Source organism: Thermobia domestica, unplaced genomic scaffold (genome assembly GCF_964235325.1).
Source record: "Thermobia domestica unplaced genomic scaffold, izTheDome1.hap1.1 HAP1_SCAFFOLD_655, whole genome shotgun sequence".
Lineage (NCBI taxonomy): Eukaryota > Metazoa > Arthropoda > Insecta > Zygentoma > Lepismatidae > Thermobia > Thermobia domestica.
This window is the reverse complement of record NW_027656365.1, coordinates 33,092-58,232: the sequence shown is the minus strand read 5'-3', so window position 1 is coordinate 58,232 and position 25,141 is coordinate 33,092. Positions and strand designations below refer to the sequence as shown.

Here is a 25,141-nt window from a genome sequence, read left to right as displayed (position 1 = left end):
AGAGACTCAAACGAAGCGTCAATCGGGTCCGACCAGACATCGGAGCCGACTGGAAGCTGCACCACGACAACGCCCCGGCTCACACCGCCTTTCTTGTGAACAGCTACCTGACCAAGGCCGGCATCCCAACGCTTCCGCAGCCGCCCTACAGCCCAGATGTGACCCTCCGGACTTCTTTCTGTTTCCTCACCTGAAACGCCCGATGAAAGGCACGCATTTTGAGACGACAGAGGGGATCCAAGCAGCTTGCACCGCGGCTCTCAAGGCTATTCCGGAGAATGACTTCCGTGACGCCTTCAATGCTTGGAAATCGCGCTAGCAGCGCTGCATCGACGCAGAAGGAGCCTATTTTGAAAGTTTTTAAGGAATTGTAACGATTGGCTTAATTTTTTTTTTTTTAAATCGACTCAGTCCTGTTACTTTCCGGACAAACTCTGTATCTTTACTGTCATCTCATCACCAACTACAAAAGTAACACACAGATTTAAGATGTATATGCTGTGAACCGCCGAGCAAATATCTGCCTGTTTCTAATTTCATGTCCTTAATATAAAAGAAAAACTTCTCAGTAGTGTGTGAGTAACGCTAATTTCTAATAGTTAAAACTCGCCGCTTTGCTGTCTACTGCCAGATGTCAATAGACAGCGCTAGCGTGCACGCAATTATAAGACTTAAAAACTATTGTGACCATTTAATTGCAACTTAAAAACTGGATTGTTTCTATTTAATTATTTGAAATTGGGAAAGACCGTAACCATATTTGAGTATTATTTGTGACTTTGTACAATAATACACTGTGACGATTTAATTGTAAGTTAAGCTATTGTTTCAATTTAATTTTGACTATGAATGGTAATGATGCTGAACATGAACGTGCGTTCCTGCTAATTATTATTAACACTTGAACCGTAATTATATTTTGATCTGAGCATTAATATTTGTGTAATTGCATGTTGGTTGGCGAGCCAACTACAAAAAAGTAAACATTTACAATTTTTGATCAAGTACGATTTTATTCTATAATGTATAGCAAGCCGAAAGTTTTGGGGGAACAACTAGTGCAAATAATTCTTATTACATCCTATCCTTACTAAAACTTTTCGTTACCTACGTCCTAACAATACTGACAGCAATACTGATCAGCGAAGATACTAATGTAATTCTACGAAATGAAATGAAATCTTTTGAGTTTTACGTTCCACAGTTATGCCGACTAGGCTAAAGGAGACGGTGATGATGAGAAATGAATGAAATGGTGGAATGAAGAAAGTGGGAGGAAACGGAAGAACTCCGAGGATATCCACGCACACGGTGTTTGTACACCACAAAGTTCACTTGGCGGGGGATGGGATCGAACCCGGGACCCCAAGCACCAGAGGTGAACCCTCTACCACTGAACCACCGCGGCCCTTCAAATACGTTATATTAAAATATATTTCTTTAAAAAGAGTTTTTTAAAAGTTTCTTTTAAAAAATCACTGTTGAAGTCTGATTTCTTTAAAGTCAAAAAGGTTACGTATGATTTCCTAACATGCTGTGTCTTACTAAATTAATTTTCTAACTAGAGACTACTAATGAGTGTAAAAACCTCTACCCTCTTTCTATTCACCTTTAATAACTCAATCGACTCCAGGTATCTAGCTGTACCCTATCGCAACCACTAAAGTTCAGTAACATATTCTTCTACGAGCTTATTTGTTGTAACATGTAATTCAACAATTTCCTATGCCTACTACATTTAACACAGTAACTTACTCAAAACCTCAGCCACTTTTGGCTCATATCCCCTATAATCACATCAGCTACTTATGGCTCATATCCCGACCTTAACAAGAGTTCCACTATCAACAACTTAATATATATAATAAACAAAACATAGTAACGCTATTCACTTACCATTCAATCTCTCAACACTTTGTCCAATTATTCTTAATTAACAATTTGTTCAAAACTTTACAAACTCTAACAGTCGTCTGCACACAAATAATAACTAAGATATCAAAACTACGTACCAAGTATGACGCTGCTAATACGGAAATAAAATTCGTACTATGAGAAACAGCATGTAATCAGGGTGTCTACTAAAATTCCAAAATGAAATTTCATGACTTTCCGTGGCCTCTTCTTTACCAAACTATACAATTTCGTAACATTCTCAAGAGCAAATTTGGGTGTGAATTAGGCCAAATTTTTATGGATGCGATAGAAGCGCGATTTGGTAGCGTCTAAAGCCGACCATATACATTTTTGGTGGAGAATTTTGACATTTTATAGAACAAAATTTTCCACTCTGTACTTATATTTGGATTTTTTTTTTTTAAATCGACCCAAAAGCTAAATTTCGTGACGACTTCTTGACTTTCATGACTGTTTACTGATTTCGTGACTTCCGTGACCTATAGATACCTTGACAATAACTTATATATATATATATATATATATATATAAAACATCACTTTTATATTGCACGAGTATGTCCTGTAGGTTAAAGACGGATAATTAATGGAAGTTAATCATTCTGAAAAAAATAGCGGAATGATAATGTGAGAGGAAACGAGAGAACCACGAGAAAACCCATGGAGGGACACGACCATGTCCACCACAAATTCACAAGGCCTGGGATCGAACCAGATACCTCTGACACCAGGGGTGACCGTTTTACTTCTGAACCACCAGATGTTTCTTACATATAATAACTCACCTGCAAATTGAGGAATAGTTTCTGAAGCTGAAATGGGATTGACTTTGCTTCATCTTCAGGACTTCCATCGAACTCCCATTTGTACAAGGCATTACGAAACTCTGGAGTCATAAATAAAGCTTGCAATAAGCTGTTGAGATAGCATGTCATAGCTTGGTTGACTAAACCCACATAACCTGTAACAAAAAATGCGATTATGACTACTAAATGCTTACTCTTAAGAGGGAGGGGGGCATCAGTTATTCATTCGAAGCAGTTAAGTAGTGAGGGCAATATGAAAATATAAACTTTTAAGCGAATATTTTTTTTAAAAAAGTGATATTTCAGTAAAAGTTTACCCACTGAACGAGTCAAAAAGTTATGATAATCTCCAAGAAAGAAATAGTATTTCGGCAAAGTATCAAGTAGATTATTTAAGAACACACAATTATCTCAATAGAAAACTTACTCTGACGGCTCTAAGTTCTATGAAATTAGTGTAAATGCCGTTAACGAGGCATGCAACACAACATACGTATTATCTCCTAGCACTTACATGCCATATAAATACTGGCCGATCACTTCATTACGACCACCTCCCGAATAGCATGTAGATCCTGCTTTCGCCTCGTGTAATAATTCTCCGACGTGGCAGGGTGTAACAAGATTTACTAAGAATAAAATTTACCGCTCTTTCCAAGTTACAATATGCATATATATTGGGTGTTCTAAAAATGGCGACTGAGCACTATTCTACAAGTTAAAATAAAGCGATATCTATCTATTTAGTTTTTTTTATTTTTTATTTATTTTTTTTAAATATAAGAAATTACATTTTGTCTCTCTGTACCTGTCACTCTTAGTAGTAATTAATACGTAGCTGTATTTTCGGATCGTCGTCTGGAGATGTGAATTGAACTATGTGGCTACGTCACAGATAAAGAACCATAAAATATAGCCATCAAATAGTTACTTCGATTCTTTTCAGATGCCAGTTAAAGTCGATAACGTTTACATAGTGAAATTTTTCATTCCCCATAGCGACTAAAGGAGATCCCGCAGGGTATACCATTATATAGTATTTTCGCTTTATGTTGACCTGTAGAATAACGCTCTGTTGTCCGTAAGCGCCATTTTTAGAACACCCGATATATATTTAAGTAGACAACACACTTACAACATAGTTAATCAACCTCTTACTACTTACTTTGCTGTACCTCAAGTTTACATTTAAGAGGTTTGTTGCATGTACTTTTGTATCAAATAGCAAATAGAGAATTTCTTTGATCATTTGACTAAGTTTGAACTCCATTTATTATCAAGCCACCTGATTTAATAGGGTGGATATTCAATATATATTAAAAAGTACTTACCCCAAAATTATCTAATTGTGAACGTTTTGGCAATTATGCAGCCTTATAAAGCATATATCTACGGACGACTACTGGAGTAAGAAAAGTAATGTTATTCGGAAGAAGATAGTCAACGGGCTGTAATTACACGAACTACGTTAGTTTCCTGAAAATATGTGTCCTGGAGAAGGCAATAACTTATTGCCAAAACGTGCACAATTATATACAGTGATTTTGTGCTTAAAGTACTTTTTTAATGAATATCTAACTCTGATGGCCCATAACTCGGGAAACAAAGGCCTGCACATCATAAATATTTCATACGTCTATTAAGCTTGTTGGAAGCTACCATCCTGCCAAGTTTGGTTAAGATAAACGTTTATTAAGCTTGTTGGAAGCTACCACCATGTCAAGTTTGGTTAAGATCAAGGTCTATTAAGTTTATCAGAAGCTACCACCCTGCCAAGTTTGGTCAAGATCAAATGAGTTTCATTGATCGCATACAGAATTTGTCGCGAAAATTTTGTAACAGCAAACCCTAAATTTGATGGACTACAAACTGGAACCAAAACATTGCCCGTCATAATATTTTATATACTTGTATAGTAGATCAATGTCTACCACAATGCCGATTTGATTTATATATATAAAAAAACGAAATTAATATTTTATTGAAATCATTGTGGATGTTCTCACCTGTGTCGTGTTTAATGAACCCAGTGTACATATAATCCGTGCTGACACTTTGCACAGCTGGCAGGGAACTGTACCTAAGAGTATCTCCAGCAGCTGTGGGACTAGCTGACGCTCCGAGAAGTAGTTCGTCCTCTCCATTCCCTGAGGGCTCAATCTTTTTGGGCGTGATCCCTTTCATCTGGGACATAACGAGAGAATTGCGAAAACCTGCCTCAAAATTCACACCAGCTTCTTCTAAAGTTTTGTTTTTATACTTATTCAAAACAACCTAAAAAGACAAAATAATTTCACTTACTCGTATCTAATTATTTACAGGTATTAATTTATGCATGTTTATAATTTGTGAAGCTACTCTTTTATTTACTGCGTCTAATACTTAATGTAGTACTAATTGTACTGCTTCGGCGTCCGCTGATACCTTCCTCAATAGATCTGGGCAACTCACATAAGCTCATACCACATCAAAAGAAAAATTTTTAAGACGTGAGATGGCTTCATATTGCTAAGATTTACTGAGGAAAGTTTCACGGAACACCAAAATAGATACATTAAATATCAGGCACAATAAATAAAATATTACGTCTACTCATATAATCTATTATATAAAAGAGAACGCACAAATCCTTTGTTAGCTCATCACGCTAATACGGCTGAACCAATTTCTTTCATTTTTGGGGGGTTATTAGGATTTGGACCCTAGATGGTTTTTATCATATCACTTTAATTTTTAATTACCAGTGTCTTGAGATAATTGACCATTCAAGTGTCCATAACGTACAAATCCTTTGTTAGTTCATCATAGGTATAAAAATAAACGTATTTATATGCAACCCGCATGATCGTGTCACTCGGCGGGTTAACATAAATGACAGGCGATATAATGTTAACATTTACTGGAATCTACTATGGTTTTTATCATATCACTTGAAAGCGAAAAAGTAAAAATTATCTAAGTAACAAAGTTTATTGCGTTCCGGGGTGACCGCAGCGAAGCGGGGCGGGTTAACATAAATGACAGGCGATATAATGTTAACATTTACTGCAATCTTCTATGGTTTTTATCATATCACTTGAAAGCGAAAAAGTAAAAATTATCTAAGTAACAAAGTTTATTGCGTTCCGGGGTGACCGCAGCGAAGCGGGGTGAACGCTGCTAGTCATTTATAAAGCATAACAATTTAAATTACATCATTACCTTTATAGAGTAAATACAGTAACTATTAACTTAATTTTTTCTTAGCTTATTTCACACAGTACCAATATATAATGAGTTCTTATCTTTCGAATTAATTTCTTGTAAGAAATTTAGAGGAAGGAGCTCAATTAAACAACAGAAACATAAATGTAATGTCCATATAGTATCAAACAAAATTATGAACTGCATAATATTCTTTCCAATATCGAACAGAATCGGTATGTTTTTGGACATTTTTTCCCTTATCGGTGGCACTGAAATTCATCGACAGATCTCTTTAGGATTAACAACGATAAGACTTTCCAAAAATTTTGGAAGACTGCTAGGTTACAAAATTAACGGAAATGTCAATTCATTTTTAATTTAATTTGTTTATTACACATAGTATTAACCCTTACACGTGGAAAGTACGTAATACAAATTGTCCCGAAATTAGTTTGCTGAATAGATTTACTTCATTGTCACGAGTGCTCTATTGCAGTGGTTTTCAACGGAAGCGTACTCGTTTCCGAAGGGGTGCTGGAACAAAAAAGGGCGACAGGGTATTTAGGAGACGTTTGAAATTTCTTAACATGTTAAACTTTTTAATTTTTCTTATTATTGTACGAAAACTATTATGCATTTTACAACCTATAAGAAGTATAGATTTCTTTACAGAATAATAACTTAGTAATTGCTGTAGTAGTTGTTTTCCAATTAGTAGTCATAGATTAAATGATTCTCACGAAAAAGAAAACGCCGGCTAAGTTAGCACTTTTGAACTGCTTCGTCCAAGTCTTACGTTCACTCTCGTGCATAGGCGGATTGGATTGAGATGGTGGGGAGTGCTACGGACAATCGCATTCATCCAAGGGGGTGTGGTAGGCTCGAAAAGGTTGAGAAACACTTTGATACTTTGTCTTCTTTTGCTCGAAAATTTTACGTACAGATCTACACAAAAGTTTTGCATTTCAGTATGCGGAGTGAGTACTTACTTGAGTACACGTCAATGTTCGAAATACCGTTCTTATAATATTTTTAGTTTCTATTTTGCGTCCTTAAGCAACGCCGAGGTTAAGAATGACTAGGTCTACTATAACCGTGAGATATGAATGACGACCGAAGTTGAATCAAGTTCAATTGCCAGGTGCACATACTGCCATGTACAGGCTGTTCGCCCCCAAAAATTATCTGGTCTACAAAGAGCTGGACTACATGAAAAGGTCACTGGTCCAGGATCATCATAACAAATCACTCAATAAGTCCGCAGAATGACATATAAATGTCGTCACTATTCATAAATCCATACGATGTTTAAGAAGTAATACCGTTTAAATAATATATGTCAAATAATACAACAATCTGACGTTTAGTTCACAAGTTAAAGTGGTTTTAGTGATCAAAGTTTTGTAATTTTCAAAACAATGGAAAAATCTGAATTTCGTGTGTTGAAAAGCATTGTTTTTAATGCGAAAATTTACCATTCAAGCAAAGCAGTGACTTGAGAAGTGTTAATCAGACTCTGCTCCACTCAGACAAATGGTAGAGAAGTGGTTTGCTGAATTTAAACGCAGCTGTACAAACATCGATAATGCTGAACACTTTGGCCGTCGAAATCCCGCAGTTGTTAAGCACAATAGTTCTAGTTGATCGTAAAATGAAGTTGCGTGAGATAGCTGACACCTTACAGCTATCAAAAGGAAGTGTGTTCACCATTTTGCATGAACATTTGTCCATTTTGCATGAACATGTTCGAAGTGGGTACAGCGTTTGCTCACAGTCGACCAAAAACAATAAAGTATCGACGACTCACAGCGCTGTTTGGAGCTATTACAGCGCAATAAAAAGGATTTTTTCACGCGGTAGGGCCTATGTGATAATGGATCAAACATGGAACCATCACTACACTCCAGTCAAATCGGCAATTCAGCTGAGTAGACAGCAACCGGCGAAATCCGAAAAGTGCTCTTTCACCAAGACAATGCATCATGTCACAAGTCGATTGCAACAATGGCACAATTGCACTTTGAATTGCTTCCCCATCCACCGTACTCTCCGGACTCCGGATATGCCTCCCAGCGACTACTACCTGTTTGCAGACCTAAACGGATTTTCTAGAGAAAAGAGATTTGACTGCGATAAAGAAGTGATTGCCAAAACTGAAGCCCGTTTTGAGGTCAAAGATAAATCATTCTACAAAAAAGGAATCGAAATATTAAAGTAGTATTGAAATGAATGTATCACTCTTGAAGGAGACTATGTTGATGATAAAAGTTTAATTTTGCCTACAAGTTGTTGTTTTATTACTCATCCTACGAACTTACTAAGTGATGTGTTATTTAAAGAACCCATTGTGTGACTCTTTACGATTTCAGTACTACAAGTCTTACCTGCAATAGTTTAGAATCAAGTAGAACCATTGTCTGCATATAACATTACCTGTCTAATTTATTGATAATCAATTTATTTGGTTCTGAAACCTAGTATCATTATATTAATAATCATCTTTAAACTCCAATAGTCTGTAAATTATATTTTACCAAATTAACCTTTTCGCTTTATGTAGCGAGTACAAGTACTGAAAATACTAACTTACAGCATCTGAGCCATCGTTCTTCTGAAGTATAAGTTCAAAAGTATCCTGATCATAGTGCGACCGCTTGGAAACTTCTCTGAACAGATCTTGGACTGTGCTTGCTGCCGGAACTGTGAATGTCATCTTCTCCCCTCCCGTGGAAGATGATATCATATTCCTTACAATGCATATTGCATTGCCTTCTTCTAACACACAAACCATACCCTGAAAATATAAACAAGTCACTATTATTATGCGAAAAAAAAATCGTTCTAAAATTTGACAACCTACTATCGCACTTAAAAGTTACTTTCTCCTAAAATGAATATTTTGTAAATAATTCCCCTATGAAAGATAAGACTGTGTGCATTGTTTTCATAAATAAAAAGCCTGTGTGCATTGTTTCTTTCAGTAAATAAATAAATTTACAGAAATCTGTATTGAATAGGTCAGCCTATGAGAAAGTTAAGGGGAAACAAAATTTTAATCTGAGGAAGTCTACTATAGAACGTGATTGTACACCAACTGAGGGTTCTGAGGCAACCCTAAGCTTTTGAGTTAAGGCTCATGTGACAGATCTCAGTTTAAGCAAGTGGACCACACTTTATATTAGACAAACCACGGTTCCATGTTGAGTTTGTACGAAAAACTGCTTCTCTTCACTTGAACTTTGCATCAATTAAAGATGCGTACTTGGAATTCATCAACAAGCATCCTTCTGTCTTATTTTGTCGCAGCAAATTCTAATGGTTTACTATAAGATCTGACAAGTATCGACAAGTATCCTTTTTGTTTCACTTTGTCGCAGCAAAGTTTAGGAGCTTATAGTAGTATGATTATCTATTCTAAGAAAGGTGATTAATATATGAAACAGGTTATCAAGTTATTAAAAAAGTTTTAAATCTATTAAATAATTGGACACTCGATCGGAAAATTGATAACTTTTCTATTTCTGTATGGTTACTAGAATATCTGTATTTACAAATTATGTATACAATTCTGCAAATTTGTGTGTAGTTTTACGTTCTAAAATAGCTAAAATTAAGCAACTTGAAGAGAATAGTAAAAATAAAAACATCCGGGACATGTATAAGGGGATCAGCGAATTTAAGAAAGGCTATCAACCTTGTGCTTATATATTAAAGAAATCTGACGGTACAGTTCTCACTGATACGGATAGCACCTTAAATAAATGGAAAGACTTCTTTGACGATTTGCTTAACAAGCAACCAAAAACTAGTGTGCGTGGAGAAAAAGGAGATACACACCGCAGAACCATATATTCCAGAACCCAACCTAATAGAAGTAGAAACCTCTATAAAGAAATTAAAGAAACAGAAATCTCCGGGTGTAGATGAAATTCCGGCTGAGTTAATTTTAGGTGGAGGCGAAAAATTGTGGAACAAGATACACAAACTCATTCTCCTTATCTGGAACAAGGAAGAATTGCCACAATAGTGGAAAGAATCAATCATTGTTCCAATTCACAAGAAAGGCGACAAAATTGACTGTAATGATGATTGAGGCATTTCTCTTTTGTCAAATCCTATAATATCCTTTCAAATATTCTATTAGCAAGATTGAACCCATACGCAGATGAAATTATTGGAGATTATCAGTGCGGATTTAGACGAAATCGATCAACTATCGACCAAATATTTACCATTCGCCAAATACTCGAAAAAAAAAAAAAAGTGGGAATACAGTAGCCCGGTACATCAACTATTTGTTGATTTTAGAAAGGCGTACGACTCGGTTAGGAGAGGAACATTATACAACGTTCTTACAGAACTTGGAATACCGAGAAAGCTAATTAGATTAATTAAGATATGTTTAAATGAATCCCAAAGAAAAGTCCGGGTAGGAAATTTTTGTCCACGAGCTTTCACGTCGAAAATGGCCTGAAACAAGGAGATGCGTTGTTGCCATTATTATTTAACTTTGTGCTGGAATACGCTATAAGGAAAATCAAAGATAGCAACCAGGACCTAGAGTTGAACGGTATTCACCGTTATGGCATATGCTGATGATGTAAATTTAATAGGAGATGATAGGAGAACAATAGAAAGAAATGCTGAGATCTTGTTAAATGCTTGCAGGGACATGGGTTTAGAAGTAAATGCGGAGAAAACTAAATACATGGAAGTGCGTCGGGACCGTAATACAGCAAATTATAGATGCGTTAAAATATTAAATAATACTTTTGATAAAGTGGATAGTTTCCAATATCTAGGATCAATATTAACAGAGGAAAATCATATCCACGAATAAATTAAATGTCGACTAAAAGCAGGGAATTCGTGTTACTATTCAGTTCAAAATCTCTTGTTGTCGCGATTTCTGTAGAGGAATTTGAAGCTTAAAATATATAAATCGATAATCATGTCTGTTGTTCTATATGGATGCGAAACATGGTCGCTTACTCTGAGGGAAGAACATAAACTGAAAGTACTTGAGAACAAAATCCTGAGACGAATATTCGGACCCAAAAGGAACGGGAATGGGGAATGGCGGAAACTTCATAACGAGGAACTACATAAATTTATACGGTTTACCCAACATTGTTAGGGTCGTCAAGTCTAGGAGGCTTAGGTGGGCAGGTCGTGTAGCTAGAATGGAAGAAAGTAGAAACGCTTTCAAAGTTTTGACTGGAAGACCAATCGGAAAACGACCATTAGGAAGACCTAGGAGCAGATGGGAGAACAATATTAAGATGGATCTCGCAGAGATAGGAATACAAAGTAGAAACTGGATGCAGTTAGCTAAGTATAGAAGTCAGTGGAGAGCTTTTGTGAACGCGGCGTTGAACCTCCGGGTTCCATAGGCCATAGAGTTAGTTAGTTAGTTAGTTTTACGTTCCACGGTTATGCCGGCTTGGCTAAAGGAGACGGTATGATAGATATAGTAAGAAATATCATTATGTGAGTCACAATATTTCTGTTAATTACCTATAATTTTATCCTGTGGCATGCTCTTAATCAACCTTATCTGTTTCTACGGACGGAATTCTTGGGTTTTGCTTCATATGCATTTCTGTTGTAGGAAAAAAGTGCTTACAAAAGTAACATACACTTGTTAAAAAAAAAAATAAATAAATAAATAAATAAATAAAAATAAAAACGCTGGTTTGTTTATTGATAATTTTAGCACTAGGGATTTGGGTAAGTTGGCAATCGGAAGTACTCAAAATTAAAATCTTTACTGTTTCGGATAAAGATTATTATTAGTACAGAATACGAAATTACATATAATGTGTTTGTTTCGAACAACTGATTGGAAAATTCGAAACTGAAGGCGTAACTGTCTTTCGAATTCCGCACATGTTTTTCAGCACTTATTATCAAATGCTTTATATAAGAAATCCCATTACTTAATTCATTTCTGTGTTTACCATCCACTCCTAATACTCGACTAAAGGTAAGTTTCATAAAATAGTGTATAATTTCAGTTTATTAAGGAGTATGATCTATCAAAAACTTGTTTATATATTTACCCCGTCCTTCTAGGAGACAAGAAAAAAAAATCCCAAGAACTAATCTGATTGTTCACAACCGAATTTCGTCAGAATGTAGAGAGTCAAAAGTTAAGAATCGAGTTAGTTTTTGGACCCGATATTCAAACTAAAATTGGTAGAAATTAAACACTTCCGGTTTTAACGAGAGCAAAAACGGTAATAAGACAGAGGAAAGTTGTTTTCTACAATCGATTAAGCATTCCAAACACATATACTACCGGTATCTCCAATCTAATCTTTATTGAAACAGAAAGTGGAAGAAATCAACCAATTCCGGTTTTCACTTTGATCGTTACAGATATATATTATTAAAAAAAAAAAAAAAATGAACAACGAGAAGTTTTCTGCAATCAGTTAAGTGTCCCACGAATATATTCCGTCTCCACCCACTCTAATCTTTCTATTAAGACGGCAAGTGGTATATTACTTCCAGTTTAAACATTAAATGAGAAAATACCACGCCATACAAATCAAACTCCTTCATGTGGCGCACATGTGACACTGCTACTTTAAAAAAATATATATATATTCGATAGGATAGAATATAGTACTTACGTTACGGCGTTTCAACAGCATTGTACGGCCGTCGCTATCAGGAGGAACATACAGTGGGGTCATTTAAATTATTTTACATCTGGCTGTATGATGAGTAAGTTAATCTCAGTATTAATATTAGTCAAACCTGGATAAGTGGGATAGCATAAGTTTTCGAGGTATCTCACTTATCGAGTTTCTTACTTAGCAGGTTGAAATAGCCGATGTCTTACTTATAGAGGTAACGTTAAAGGACAAGATTAAATAAACACTAATATCGGGTAGCTAAATATATTTTCCCTGCCTGGTATTCTGCGCATAACAGAAACAAATCAAATATCTTAAAAACAATTACAGATCGTATTGTTAAGTGTCGAAGTAATTAGATTTCGAACTATTTCAAGAATGTTCCTCTGTCTTGGTCGTGACACCAAACGTATAATAGACTTGCTGATTACTAACATTACGTCACGCAAAAAAAAAAAAAAAAAAAAAAAAAAATCCAAAGTCACCCCTTTTCTTCGTCGGGCACCCGTTTTCAAAGGGAGTTTAGTAGTTGACTCTGCAGTTCAGTATAGAAATACACTGAAAGTGTTTGATAGAACTCTATCAAACCACTAGAATACAACTTTTTCTTTCTTTTTCTCTCCCTTTTTTTCTATAATAGAGCTAGCTAATAGAGCTATAATAGAGTAATTTGTTTCTATGCCAATGTCACTAGGTCATATGAAAATGCGACAAATGATCGAAAAAGAGTTACAAAACAAAGGTTACGAACGGTTTTGTGTTATTCACTATAACTGAAAGAAAATTTATTTGTAAATTAGTAACATGCCAAAGAAACTAGCATTTAAAATGGTTGACTTGTCTGGAAAATTGGTCAAGAGTAGAAGTGAGTGGTGCGGTTCCTGTGGGTCAAAAACACTACACCTGCCGACATTCATACAGAAGTCTGTTTCATCCTTATAGTAGCAATTTGCAGTCGCCACCAGAGGCGCTAGTTTCGCGTCAGCAACGTGACGCACGGAGTACGGAGTAGCCAGACACTTGTGTACAAGCCGTGCAGAGGAGAGACGTGTGTGAGCAGAATGCCGCCGAAAATCGACACTTTTTGGGAGGGCTACATCACAGCACTTTCTGATATAGGCTACAGCTATAGCCGAATAAGAACACAGTGCAAGAAAGGTTTCACAGTGTCTGATAAGGGAATTAATGCAGCCATCCATCGCAATACAAACCCAGAGCGAACCATTACCATGCGTCGTCAAAAGGGGCAAAAGAAGCAACCGGCTCCACAACGCATTCAAGACGTCACTGCCAAGGTCCGCCGGTTTGTGATTGGCAGGAGAATCCACCCACCCAACGTGACACAGCGAGGCGTGTTGGACGGTCAACTGCAACTGTACACCGAATCATACGCGACAATTTGGGACTCAGAAGTGCACACAAGCGGCGGGTCCATGTTCTGAAGCCAACGCACATCGCAGAACGGCGGGTGGCATGCAAAAGGCTGTATGAAGGTTACCTGGCAGGTGACAAATGGTGTTATGAGATCACTTTAGATGAAGCATGGGTCTATTTGACAGGATTCCAGCAGATGCGTGCAATTTACTACCACCGCAGTGATGGAACGGATCATGCAAAGTGGGTTCGCTCCTGAAAGCTTCCGATACACCGGGTGTCATCATATGTCAAGGTGAATGCAGCGTATTATATTGAGCATGTACTGGAACCCATCTATCGCCAACAACAGACTGTTCATCCACCAGGACAAGGCCAGCAGCCATCCTGCCAAACAAACGATGGCCTACATCACACGTATGGAACAGGAGACAGGTGTAAAGGCTATCCCATTTCGAGACATCCCCGTCAAGTCACGAGATGCATCCCCTATGGACTTCTGTGCTTTCGGCCTCCTCAAACGGAACATCAATAAGCGTCGTCCGACCACACTTGGTGGCCTTTGGAAAGAGTGTAAGGAGGAGTGGGCAAAATTGGATCAGGCAGTGCTCAATAGAGGTCTCCTTCAGTGGAAACTACGATGTCGTGCAATCGTTCACCAACGGAGCTCTCACATCGAACATGATCGCTGGTGGAAACGGGGTTTTACGCCCTAGGGCATGGGTCTGTACTTCACTACCATAAGGCTGAAACAGCCTTCTGTAGACAGTGGATGTCTATGGAGAGGGCTCAATTTCAAGGCAAGATGTAGCGCAGTGGTGTCATGTCCTCAAAGAACGAACCAGTATTGTTAAATGACAACCTTGGGGACAACGGTAGACCCAGTACCTCAACCTAACCACTTACGTACAAAATGTGCTAGTGTAGACAGAAGAACAACATCACACTGAGCTGGGACCACCATATAGTGTTGTTGGTTAATGTCTTTAAGTACAGGAAAGTGTGCGCGTAATGCATGCCACGGACAATATCAGAGAACCGTAAGATAATACAAATGGCGACGTCGTTGAATATCCTGCAGCATACCTTTACCGGGTAGTGATCGCTGATGAAACAATATTGTATCTGTTCACTCCATTAAGGAAGCAGGACAGAAGAAATTCCAAGTAGTTGCTTCGTTTAAGAAAGTTTTGTGCATTATATTCTGGGACTATCAGGTGTGCTACTAATCGATTGTTTGGAACAGAGAGAAACAGTGAACGACGGAAAGTATTGCAGGATACTTTTGAAGTTGCGGAATGCACACTTTAGTTGCTCTCAAAGTGGGGTCCGGACGCTCAAAAATTGAGATGTGTTGTAATAAAATTGAACTCATAGCTGTTATGTAAAAAGTATTTTATCAGTTGTTTAAAAGAAAGCAATTAGAAATTATACCTACATTTGTAAATTTAAATGTTTTCCTGCTTTACTAAATTTCTGCCCTGAAGCCAGTCAACCGTTATATAGGACTACTTCCAAGCGAGGGAAATTCTTTCTTTGTTAGGACATTTTCCCAAAGACAGTTGTAAATTAACCGTACGACGCCTCGGAATTTCACGGACTTCCTCAAGTGGCGGAAAGCTATTAAATTCTTACCAAATAATGGTTTTGTTGCTCATATTTCAATTCTTACCAAAATACTGGTTTTATTATTTATATTTAAATTCTTACCAAATACAGAGGAGTCCGATTAGCCGATACAGCGGAGTCCAAATTTCGATTAACCGAGCCCGGTGGGAGCAATTGTGGTTCGGATTCCACGTTAATCAGTAGGTCCCGTCTCATGTAGCCTGGCTGTTGAAAGGGACGTCAAACTCAAATCAACTCAACTCGATTAATCGAGGTTCCGTGTTATCCGAGCTTTATCCAAACAAACATCTTTCAAAAGTTAATCTAAAATTAATGTGATTACAACGAATAGAAATCAGTAACAGACTTTTGTTTCAGTAACAAAGCAAAAATGAAGCTGGCGTAAAGATAATGACCCCGATCAACGTTGCTACATTTAAGTGAGAGAGCTTTAATTGTTGCACATCTTGAGTTTGTTTTCGTGTTGCCGTCACAAGAGGTGTATTTTGTCTAATAGGGCCCATACACGATCCACGGTTTGTGCAAACAATTTGACCGTGTATGGTGCTGTATGAACTGTTTGCGCAAACGTTTGTGCAAACTTTTTCCACATCGAACTCATTCAAAATTTGTTTACACGAACAAGATGTTTGTGCAAACACGTGGACCGTGTATGGGCATGTTTGTGCAAACACGAGCTTTATTTCCGAGTAAGAGGCCTAGTGTACAGACGCTAATTTCTTGCGCTATGGCGTCAATGAATAGGAATCAAGAATTCTGGAGAGAATTTATTGAACTTTATCGAAATTTACCTGAACTGTGGAAGGTAAAGAGTGAAGATTATAAAAACAGGAATCTGAAAAATGCGCCGTATGAGAAATTGGTGGCTAAAATAAAGACAATAGATTAGAAGGCGGATAGAGAGTCAGTGAGGAATAAAATCAATTTTCCAGTATTTCACAACATGTAGTTGAATCCATTCGTAAATAATTTTTATAGTCCACAGTCGAACTTATCTCAAGTTTGGATATTACCTAGGTAAATTTTGATGACTAAACTTAGACCGTTTCTTCAACCACTCTTTCATCCATACCCTCTTCTTCCGTTTTGGTTTCGCAGGTCTTTCCGCTTCCAAAGCACAAGCAATTACTATCGCTAAACGAGCAGCTTCACTGGACATGTTTACGCGATCAAACTCAAAATTGAACTGAAGTTTGTGCAAACAGTTGAACCGTGTATGGCCGAATGTTTGCGCAAACCGTGGATCGTCTATGGGCTCCTTAACAATAAAGCAGTATGAGCGGAGGTGGGTGTCATTTCGAGTTCCCGTGACATTTTATAGGGATTATTTGGGAAAGAAAACATGTTGTTTTATCACTAGAAGATAAGCTTACTGCCATAAAACGATTAGATCGTATGAAGCTATCAAAATGGTGGCAAGTCATTTAGGCGTTGGTTCTATACAAAATTATTTATTTATTTATTTAACAATCACCAGATACAGCTCAGGGGCTATTTTATACTGGATATCTAACAAAACAATAACAAGGATTTGGGAAGGTATTGGCTAGGGCCTGTTTTAGTAGGTACTACCCCGGCATCTGCCTGGTAGGACTGAGGAAAATCCTGGAAAACGCCATTCGGGATGGTCGGCAGCGGGAATCGAACCCGCAACCTCGCGAATGCGAAGTCAACGCGCTACCACTTGAGCTAGTTTTTGATTATCCGAGTTAGTAGGTTCGGTCCACATTAGCTCGGATAACCGGGACTCTACTGTACTGGTTTTATTGTTAATAGTTTATTTTTTAACGAATACTAGTTTTGTTGTTTATATTTAAATTCTTACCACATACTGGTTTTGTTGTTTATATTTCAATTCTTACCAAATACTGGTTTTGTTGTTTATATTTCAATTCTTACCAAATACTGGTTTTGTTGTTTATATTTCAATTCTTACCAAATACTAGTTATGTTGTTTATATTTTAGTTCTTACTAAACAGTGTTCTTTATATGTCAATTCTTATCAAATACTGTTGTTTATATTTCAATTCTTATCAAATACTAGTTTTGTTTATATTTCAATTCTTACCAAATACTGGTTCCGTTGTTTATATTTCATTCTTACCAAATACTTGTTTTGTTATTTATACTTCAGTTACCAAATACTGGTTTCGTTGCCTTATATTTCAATTCTTATCAAATACTGATTTTGTTGTTTATATTTCAATTCTTTCCAAAACTAGCTAGTTCGTCGATTAGACATTAGCAGTCGAGTTAGCTGTAAAAATCCTCACATCTGTGTGTTAAATTTAGCAACATAACTGCTGGCGGCAAAGCTGCCGGACACAAGAGGCATTGTCCCCTCTTGACACAGACAATCAACACGCTGCTATTCCAACTAATTTTGGTTCGATTACAATGTAGTGCGCATTATGCGTGTCTTGCTCCCTCTAATACTACACCCTCATTAACTCTTTCCAATATTTTAAGTAGACTGTACTCGATATAAGATCACCTGCAACTAAACATATTGTTTTAGTTAGTACAGGGGTGCCCACAAGGGGGGGCTATGACGCAAACTGCGTCATTGAAATATTGTGGGGGGGTTAAAAATCCATATAAATATGTTTGATGGGGGGGGTAAAATTAATCGAAAAGAAGATTTTTTTCATGGAAGAACACCTACGGATAGACAATTGGGGGGGTGCGTCATGGACATAAGGGGGGGGGTGGGCACCACTGGTTAGTATAATGACAATTGAAAACAAAGAGGTTGATGTACGACAAGGACGTTGACCTTGGAAAATAAAATTCTTGATCTCGTAACTCAGTACTGATATCAACAGCTTGCTTTTTTTAAACCTTCCCTTTCTCAAAGAAAAGAAAGGAAAAAGGACGCTTAGACCAGATATAACCTCTCAGGTTAGAACCTGGTTTCCTTGTTTTTCTTATTTCCTGATTCCACAAGGCTATTTGTTTAGTATCTTTTTCAGCATCGAGGCTATACGAGACCTGGACAAGCAGTTTACGGTAGAATCCGATCCACCATAGTGCGTTCGAATTGTGTGATGCTCTCCCAGCAGGAATCGAACTCGGAACCACGTGCACAAACGCCTACGCACTAGCTACTTGACCAGTGGGTAAGGTAGTTATTAACATAGAACTATGAAGCGCACATATATTTTAAATTGAAATATACGCGGTAAATGCAAATACAGGTTGTTTCAATGTTTGGGAGATGATTCCTGACACCAAGATGAGACAAAAAGTATAGACCAACCTGGATGCACAAATGATTCCTTTCGGAGTTACAGGATGTCGAAAATTTGAAAAAATGAACTTTAAAGATCTACAGCTCCAAAATTATGGGACCTACCGCAGTCGGGTCAAGACTTCATTTAGGAACTACTACGTGCCCTATCCAAATATCCAAGTTTCAGAATCCTGCGGTACTTCCGCAACAATTTTTATAGAGGTAGTTGGTGAGTACTTCAAATTATATCCCCGCAGCCAAACTCCCTCTATAAAAATTGTTGCGTGAGTACCGAAGGATTCTAAAACTTGCATATTTGGATAGGGCACGTAGTAGTTCCTAAATGAAGTCTTGACCTGACTGCGGTAGATCCCTTAGTTTTGGAGCTATGGATCTTTAAATTTCTTTCTTTCTTTCTTTTTCTTTTTCAAATTTTTGATATCCTATAACTCCGAAAGGAAGTATTTGTGCATCCAGGTTGGTCTGTAATTTTTGTCTTATCTTGGTGTCACGTATCATCTTCCAAACGTTGTCGGTGTTGTTTTGAAACACTCAGTATAAAAAAAAAAATCAAGATGTCTCGCAGTACCCTTTTCTCATCTGTTTCAATACATATGTTTCACAGTTTCTAATGCAGAATTCAAATACGACGGAGGGTTAACAAGTGATTCTCTGCCATATAAATTGAGGAAACCTTTTATACTTGTACTATAATAGAAGGGAAAGGAAGTTTGTTTTAACAAATTTAAAATTCTCAAAAGTAATTTAATGTGGGCCGACGTTATTCTCCACATTAATTCATTCACTGTGCAGTTTCAGAAATCCGAATTTCCGTAGTGTCCAAATGTAAGTTCGTTATTGAATCTGATTCTGTATCAAATAAATTGGGTTAGGATTGTTATTCCCTAAAACGCAACGCGTCTCTAATTATTCTAACTTCTTTGTCTTTCTGAATATCTAGTATTTAAGGTTTCTGTTCGGACATAGAATACGTTTATAACAGTAGACTTGTGTGAGTATGAGGAAGGTGCTACTATTTGTGAAACTAGCTTTAGTTTTATATAATTAGATGTGTATTTGTCTTCTGGGGTTGTTCATAGAAATGTAATTTACATTAGTATAACACATGAGGTTCGGTATGGGGATTTGGGCTATGTCCATAAATTAACGACGTAAATTTCAAGAACGTCCATGACATTTAACAAGGTTAATGTAATAATATATTTCGTAGTTGTGTGGTGTGGACGCTATAGTTCAATATGTATGATGGTATATTTGTAAAAAGATAATAATTAATACACAATACTATGAGAAAGGGAGAAATAGAAGTAAAGAAGCAATTATTTACTAATGGACGCTGTACACTACATATCACAAACACGTAGAAAAATTTCACTTTTACTCTTTGAGGCACGGGAGCCAGTTATTTTGTATCCCTTGCTGCCCCAAAAAAATTCTTTTGGATTTTTTAAATTTTCATTAAAATTATACATGTAGACAATCTCAAAACACACCAAATTAATTTTATTTTTCAGTTAACAATTGGACGAAAAAATGAATATTAAAGGTGGTAAGCACAACTTCCCACCGTGCCTCATAGAGTTATATCCTGATGAAAATTTGATTATTTTATTTATATATATTTCCGGGCATTATGTGCCATCTATGGCCTTAAGCCAGACACGTATGAAGAAATCTTTCAGTTTTACGTCCCACGGTTACGCCGGCTAGGTAAAAGGAGACTGTGGTGATAAGAAATGAATGGAACAAATAAAGTTGGGGGAAACGGGATAACCATACGAAATCCCACACACACGGTGTTCGTCCAAAAGAAAACTCAATGAGCCAAGTGAGCTGGGATCGAACCAAGGACTCCATGCACCAGAAGTGAACGCTCTACCACTGAGCTACCGCAGCCCCTTCACATGAGAAATGATGTCCCTTGGCGAGCACACTATCCGGGGAAGGGGGACAAGGGAAGCGGTTTGGGGCCTGGATGTTAGGTATGCCTCGTATGAATGAGGAAACAGAAAAAACTTTGCTCAGGGTGCTTTATCTGCAAAACCTGTTATACCTTTCCGCCGAGTTTCCACCAGGAATCGAACCCGCGGCCGCTCGCATCAAAGGTAAGAAGTGCTGAACATGTAAGTTTATATAATGTCGATCTTTCCCGGAATCTTTGTCAATAACAATTCCCCTAGTTACACTGACTTCCCTAGAAACTCATTTTAGAGTGAAGTCATCCTAGAATAGCAGTAGTACTAAATACCGGAAGTTAGAAGTGATTGTTAAATCCTTTAGGGAAAATGACACATACAGCTACGATTGATTTTTCGGGTCATTAATTTTCTTTTTCAAATCTTCCAGGGTCACTTAACTCTAAGATGAATGTGCAAGTGAAGTGCATGTAAGTATGAGAATTGTTATTGACGAAGATTCCAGCAAAAATTGAAGTTATCAAATTCTCAACAGGTTTATAGTAAGCTACCTGATATTCGCTTTTACTTCATTTAAATATCTAATTTTTAACATCTATGATACAGATTAACTTTACGATATCCATCTGCCATAAACTAATTCATTATTCTTCCTGTAGAATAAGAGGTTACTAGTAATTATTATTATTATTATTGTTCACCACACATCAGTTTCACAAACACGGTTAAATTTGGTTAATGAACATACAGCTGTCATTAAAAAAAAAAAAAAATCACCTCAACAAATTTATAACGTAATGGAGAGAGAGATTGCCCAGGTGATTTGCGAAGACTTAAAACATATATTATAATAACTTTACAACAATTTAAAAGAGGAAAAAAAAACTACCAGAGTATGTAGTTTCTAAGGCGAATGTACACGACTAAAAGAACCGGAAGTTTTCAGATCAACCTACAACTCAGTGATTTTTAAAACAAATACGTAAAACTTACTGTGCACATGGTTAACTAAACCATAGAAGGAATTGCAAACAACTAGCGTAGCGGAAACGGTTTGAAACTAAATACAATTAAATGTTTCGAAAGTACAACTGTTGCATGCGAACTATTTAAAATTAAAAAAAAAAAAAAAAAAAAAACTAACCTGGCAATTTTACAATTTCAAAGATTTTGCGACACAAACCACCCACACAGAGCACGATTATTATTTTTCTTGCAGACAGAAAAAAAAAATCACAGCCACTAAACAAATTATCACAGTAAACGTAGAACAACACACGTAATATTCACATATCAAAATATCTACACCAATATATAAAACTTTTCCATTTAATCACATCATAAACCAAACTAATCACACATTCCCACAGGAAGAACCAAGTGCATTCTCTTCTGCTCTGGCGCACGTCCAACCACTTCCACATCACCAGACAGGGCCCTGCTTGGGAAGGATTGGACGGAAACCAAGTTATTTTCGGAACCAAGAACACCGACACCATACGAAGATATCAATGACCCTATGCAAATTCTATTCACTAACTGCACTCGAATTACCTGCCATAACAATTACCACGATGTTCGTAATTTCACAGCTCATAAATTTCAAATAATTATAAATACACAAGAATCCACAAGGCCAAGATCATCGCCAGAACTTGCGTTTCTACGGATTCATATTCCAAGATAGAACGAAAAATCTAACAGCGCGAAAGAGAAAGGGAATCCCGACATGTTTTATGTATACGATCAACTATACACTGCATTGTATGGTGCTCAGAAAATTAATTACCACGCCTCACCCCCTATATGATCTAAAAAACAGAGCTAATATTACTTTTACAAGAATTCTGAGTAACACGTAATTAAATTGCGGATTGCTAGATGAATATATACCGACAATGGGACTACAACGAAGGCCCAACCTTGTGTGTGATGCAGTGACAAATGTTCCTCCCTATTTGGGATTTAGGATTGAAGATTTCTATGCTTTTGGCATCTATGGCCATGTTAGCCCGTCACGTATGAGGAATGAAGTCCCTCGGCGATCAAAAGATCCGGGGAAAGGGAACGAAGAAAGCGGCCTGGGACCTATATGTTAGGTAGAGACCTGCACGTGCCGAATTTTTCGGCCCGAGCCCAATCCAGCCCGAATGTACGTAGGCCCGGCCCAGCCCGGGCCCGAAAAGTTTTGGAGATTTTCGGCCCGATAAGTTTTGTAAAATTCTTGGCCCAAGCCCGATAAATTTTCGAAGTTTCATTTTGTAATATTTTTCACGGGCACACTTCTTCAACGTTTGCCTTTATTCTAATTATCATTTAATGAATGTCAATAATTATTAAAGAATTGCAATTAATCGGCCCTAGCCCGGCCCGACCTGAAGAGAAATCAGTGTCGGCCCGCCCAAGCCTGGCCCGTGCAGGTCTCTAATGTTAGGTACCACCCCGACATTTGCCTAGTATGAATGAGGAACCCAGTAAAACTTCACTCAGAATGGCTTTTTCGACTGAGTTGCCCCTATTCTCCGTAATTTAGTTTTGACAGCATAATGACACGTGTGCTCTAGTCCTGTACGAGTGATCCATCCTATATTAGATTCTTCCATTGACCACATTAAATGAGATTATCCAACGATACAAAACGAAATTTGCAGCCGCTGTGAAATGTTTTCCAGCACAAAGTACTCGCCGAATACAAATCAACAGATTACAAGTCATTAAGTAAATAATAATCCTTATTATAGAAGGAAAACGTCTCCGTGAGTAACGTTAATTTCTAACAGTTAACAGTCGGGATAATAGTGTCGCTATCAGTGTTCGTAGATTTCCTTACGAAAATTTTCCTCGACTGACACAAGATTATCTCTTTTCTTAACAAATCTTTAATAGTTTGTTGAGTATCCAATTTCTATGACAGAAGTTACGTGATAAGATTAATATAACTATATTACAGGAAGTTCCAATCACATTTGTTTTGTTCATTTGCTTTTTTTTTCACTTTTTTAACCCTTAACTAGTGTGATACGGGTCAGATCGCTGTAACAAAGTAAAGTAAGACTTTGCATGTATATTTTTCATTGAGGTACGGGTTATTATATTTTCCTAAAATTTGTACTGTAATTTGCTATTGAATAAATACACACAAATGGCCCCAAAGGTGCGAATAAAGATTTAAAAATGGTTTCACATTGTTCGTCTTTTATATTTAGTACGTTTAGCTTTAAAAAATGTTTGGGTCAATTTGACTCGTACCACACCAGTTGCGTAGCACATACCCACCACACTAGTTAAGGGCTAACACAAAAAATACATACAAATATACTAGCCAACAATGGGTGCACATTATACTATTTTGGCCGGACGGACGGACGGACGGACACACACACACACACACACACACACACACAAAATGCTATTGTATTGGTTTATTTCTTACGAAAAAAGAAAAATTTAAGGATTTGTATTGGTCAGTCAGATGGCATTAGAATTTCCCTGATTTTCAATTTTATCGATTTTTTTTTTTAATTGCCTACGAAATTTCCTTCGAACTACGAACATTATCCATGCTGTCTGCCTGACGCCAATAGATAGCATTAACGTGCAGGCGATTTGCAGATATAAAACTATTTTGGCGATTTAATTGCAACTTAAAAACTGCGCGGTTTCAATTTAATTATTTCAAAAAGGGACAAAGGCCATAATTATATTTAGATTTGAGCCTTAATGTTTGTGTAACTGCAAATTAGTTGAGTTGAGCTGAGTTTGAGTTTAACATCCCGTTCAGCAGCGAGGCTATATGAGACGTGGACCTACTGATTCAAGTGGAATCCGAACCACATGAGCTCCCGCCGGGAATCGAACCCGGGTTAACTGCAAATTAGTTGGTGGACAAATCAAACAAGTTAAATATAAAGAATTAAAACTTTTAATTAATCACAGGGACATGGTGGCTCAGTACTTCTGGTGCGTGGGGTCCCTGGTTCGATTCCCCGACCAAGTTAGTTTATGATGGCCAACATCATGTCCGCGAGTTTTCTCGGGTTACTCCCGTTTCCTCCCACATTCTCATTCCACCAATTCGTCCATCATCATTCATTTGCCTTAATCATTTGTATCCCTTCGCTTAAAGGGCATATTTGTCATTTTTAATTAAGCGCGATTTTAATCTACAGCGTACAGCGAGCCGAAGGCTTGTGAGAAATAGTTTGTTGAGTTGATTTTGAGTTTAACGTCCCGTTCAGCAGCGAGGCTATATGAGACGTGGACCTACTGATTAACGTGAAATCCGAACTACATGAGCTCCCGCCGGGAATCGAACCCGGGCCTCCCACGCCAAAGGCGAGTACGCTAACCGCTTAGCCACGGAGGAGCTCTACTTGTGAGAAATAATAATTAATAAGTGAAAATGAAAGAATGGTG

The 25,141-nt window shown here is 37.3% G+C and overlaps 1 protein-coding gene across 1 annotated transcript in view; it reads right to left on the bottom strand.

Moving 5' to 3' along the window:
- Nucleotides 1-25,141, bottom strand: part of LOC145677142 (ubiquitin carboxyl-terminal hydrolase 47-like) — a gene marked incomplete at its 3' end in the record, with an annotated part of 77,246 nt that overhangs the window by 38,272 nt on the left and 13,833 nt on the right. Inside the window, 3 exon segments of the mRNA XM_081747787.1 lie at nt 2,702-2,877; nt 4,729-4,996; nt 8,499-8,702. Of these exon segments, the coding sequence (XP_081603913.1) occupies nt 2,702-2,877; nt 4,729-4,996; nt 8,499-8,699 (645 nt within the window).